General features: G+C 46.2%; 1 protein-coding gene across 1 annotated transcript in view; it reads left to right on the top strand.

Moving 5' to 3' along the window:
• TANC1 (tetratricopeptide repeat, ankyrin repeat and coiled-coil containing 1) overlaps positions 1 to 3,088 on the top strand; it is a gene marked incomplete at its 5' end in the record, with an annotated part of 29,101 nt that overhangs the window by 9,089 nt on the left and 16,924 nt on the right. Inside the window, 3 exon segments of the mRNA XM_010186899.1 lie at positions 596 to 853; positions 2,091 to 2,216; positions 3,060 to 3,087. Of these exon segments, the coding sequence (XP_010185201.1) occupies positions 596 to 853; positions 2,091 to 2,216; positions 3,060 to 3,087 (412 nt within the window).

Raw genomic sequence — 3,088 nt, 5'->3', positions numbered from 1 at the left:
CGGCTTCTCGGGGTGCTGCCAGCAGCGAGGTCGCCTGATGCAGTTCCCTCTAAGAGGAGCCGTAGTTTTTAATAGTTCACTCTTCAGGTGGGGCCAGATTTTTTTTATATGAGGATAAAAATGGAATAAATTGGTACAGTCTAAGCTGTGTGCAGAGGTTAATGGTGAGCCTGCAAAGCTTTTTCTTCAGTTGCTTCCAAAATGTGTGTTGTATTGTTGGTAATTCTTATAATCTTGACTTTAAGCATCAGATGTGAAGTTTCTTGTGAGGTGAGGCTGAGCTGGAAGAACGCAAAGTTTTGGTGGTTGGTTTGGCTTTCTTCCTTTCCCTGGCACAAATTGCATAGCTCTGGGATACACTGGATTCTCCGGGACACTTCTTAGCCTCCTTTCCTAGGTGTTTTCCCCAATCTGAGAAGCTGTGTTCAGCTCTTTTAGATAAATAATACTCCTTAAATTTAACAGATGTGAAGAAATACTTGAACATCTGTCAGCCCACAGTGCCGTTTGGGTATGGAAGTGATGACGCCTGTTAACACGCGTGTGCCGTTTTCCTCTGGTGCGTACTCCAGCTGTACCTTCCTCTCTCTCTCAGCAACCATCACAAGCTCGTCGGAGAACGACGACCGCAGCGGATCCAGCCTGGAGTGGAGCAAGGACGGCAGCGTCCGTGCTGGCCGGCGCCAGGGGCTGGCTCAGGAGCGCAGGGCAGACAACTGCTCCCCGGTGGCGGAGGAGGAGGCGGCCGGGGCTCCCGAGCACTCGCTGAGAGAAGGGGCGGCGGGAGAGGGGCCCCTTCCCTACGCGCAGGCGTCCGGCTCCTTGGTGATGCCTCGTCCAAACTCCGTTGCAGGTGAAGTCCTGAGGCAGAAGGGAGGATTTTGTAATGGTAGGATGTTTCTGCTGGAGTTAAGTGGTTAGAATAAAAGTGGTTTTGTAGGACAAAACCCAAAAAGCCGAGTTCCTCAACTGAGTAGATGAGCATTACCCAAGTTGTTTAAAATCATCATACGGGGGCATTGGTTAGGTCAGGTCCATCGGTCGCTGAGGGCTGTCTGGTGCCAGCTTGCTGCTCTGGGTTGTAGCTTTTGTGTATGCTCCTATTTGCTAGGTCTGTAAATCTGACTGACACCGAGACAAAATCATACTCTCATCTCTGGTGAACACAACTATGTATGTTTTTAAAGAACTATGTGAAATTCAGCCTTCTGGTTGAACCATTCATTCAGAAAACATGAGTGTGTTCAGTTGTGATAGGTGTGTATGTGACGTTACCGTTGGTTTTTGTAAGTATTGTGAGGCAGACAGTTCTCTGAAAAATCTGTTAGTAGAGCCCATCCACTTCCAACAGCAACGGGCAGATTGCTTACAGAAGTACAACCCTGCAAGAGAAGTGTTGTGATAGGTTTTAGGAGTGTGGGTGCCATTAGCAGTGGTAGGTTTAGTGAGCTGAAAATTCAAAGTTAAGTAACTTGGTAAGTGCAGAGTAAAGAAAACTTCAGTGATGAGGTTAGGGCTTGGGAGCTGGTGATTCCCAGAGGGAAGAGGGAGGATGTTCTACTTCATTCCAGCGAGAAAATACTCTCAGTAAAAGGGAGTACTTTCAGTACAAAAGGTGAAACAAATTCGATGCTTGGAACTTTCTTGGCACGATAAGAGATTTAGGGGGAATATTGCGAGTAAACCGGGTTTTGAATATTGCGAGTAAACCAGGCTTTGAGATTATCAGTGGCAAAATTTTGGCAAAGACCCTGCAAGCTATTTTGATAAGAATCTTTTAAGTTCTTACAGTACCACGCTTAAATTATGGAGAGTTATGAACTGTAATATCAGCACTGGCTCTGGGTTTTCACTGTGAAGGCACAAACGCGTTGGTTCTGCTGGGGAAAAAGCTGCAAGGTTGCTCACTTGTAACCAAGTGAACTTGAGTGCAGAGCATTTTCTAAATGCTATAACATGAGTGGCTTCACTGCCGTTGTCTAGCAAATCTTATCATAAGTACTGTGTTTAGGAGAGAACTGTAATAAATATTAGTGTTCTTTGTAAGTTATGCTGAGAGAAAAATAAGCTCCAATGCTTCAATACTGTAGCAACGAGTTCAACCAAGCTGGAAGACCTGAGCTACCTGGACGGACAGAGGAATGCTCCTTTGCGCACTTCGATCCGCTTGCCTTGGCACAACACCGCGGGCGGGAGAGTGCAGCAGGACAGTAAAGGTAAACACGTCTGTGTGTGTTCATGTGGTATCTGCGTCTGTGCTGGCACCTTGTGCTGTTCTTCAGTGGTTTTGTGAGCAGCACCCCCATCCCACAGCGCGATGGCTCGGAGTGTTCCTGATACCACTCAACCTGTCTGAAAACAAAACGCTTGCTCGCGCTCTTTTCTGCTGGGTGCTGTGCTTTAGGAATTGTAATGAGAAACCAGAGTGGTGTTTGTCTCGGTGTGCCTGGGCAGCGCAGGCCACAGGGAGAGCGCTGCAGCTTCAATGCTGTGCTGGGTTGAAAGTCTTCAAGAGGCTCCCTCCTCTGGGACCGTGACTTTGGTCAGGGGCTCAAGTGCATTTGTCGCAACCGATAACAATTAAAAGCAGAAAAAACAGGGCAGTACTATTTTTTATATATGTATTACTTTAAGAAAACTTATTTTTAAACAGAAAAGTTTATTTATTCTCTGTACCTTTTTCTGTCTCTCTGTGGATGTCTTCACAGGTCTGATGACCTGACACTAAGATGCTCAGCCGTGCAGTTCACTCTAAACTGAAAAATTTTTGGTACTTCCCCATGGATAGATCTGTTAATGCATTTTTAAGGAAGCCTTTGGGTTCTGCAACTTACTGACTCAAGTTGTAAAAAAAACCCTTCCAATTATACTTGTAGCTTCTCTCCTGTAGAATTTAATTCACACAGGAATCACGGAGGTGATGTGAACTGGTCAAGTCAGCTTTTACTGTTTTCCCGGTGAAAGCTCCCAGAAGCCTGGTTATGGACTCCATTAGAAAGTCACTGAATGTTTTCCTGCGTCTCGAGTCTCTGATAACCTTCTTCTCGTTATCCCCACAGCTCGCTTTGTCCCCTACAAACCTCAGGAC

This window comes from Mesitornis unicolor, unplaced genomic scaffold, assembly GCF_000695765.1.
Source record: "Mesitornis unicolor isolate BGI_N332 unplaced genomic scaffold, ASM69576v1 scaffold20266, whole genome shotgun sequence".
In the NCBI taxonomy this organism is placed as follows: Eukaryota; Metazoa; Chordata; class Aves; order Mesitornithiformes; family Mesitornithidae; genus Mesitornis; species Mesitornis unicolor.
This window is presented reverse-complemented; position numbering and strand designations above follow the sequence as displayed.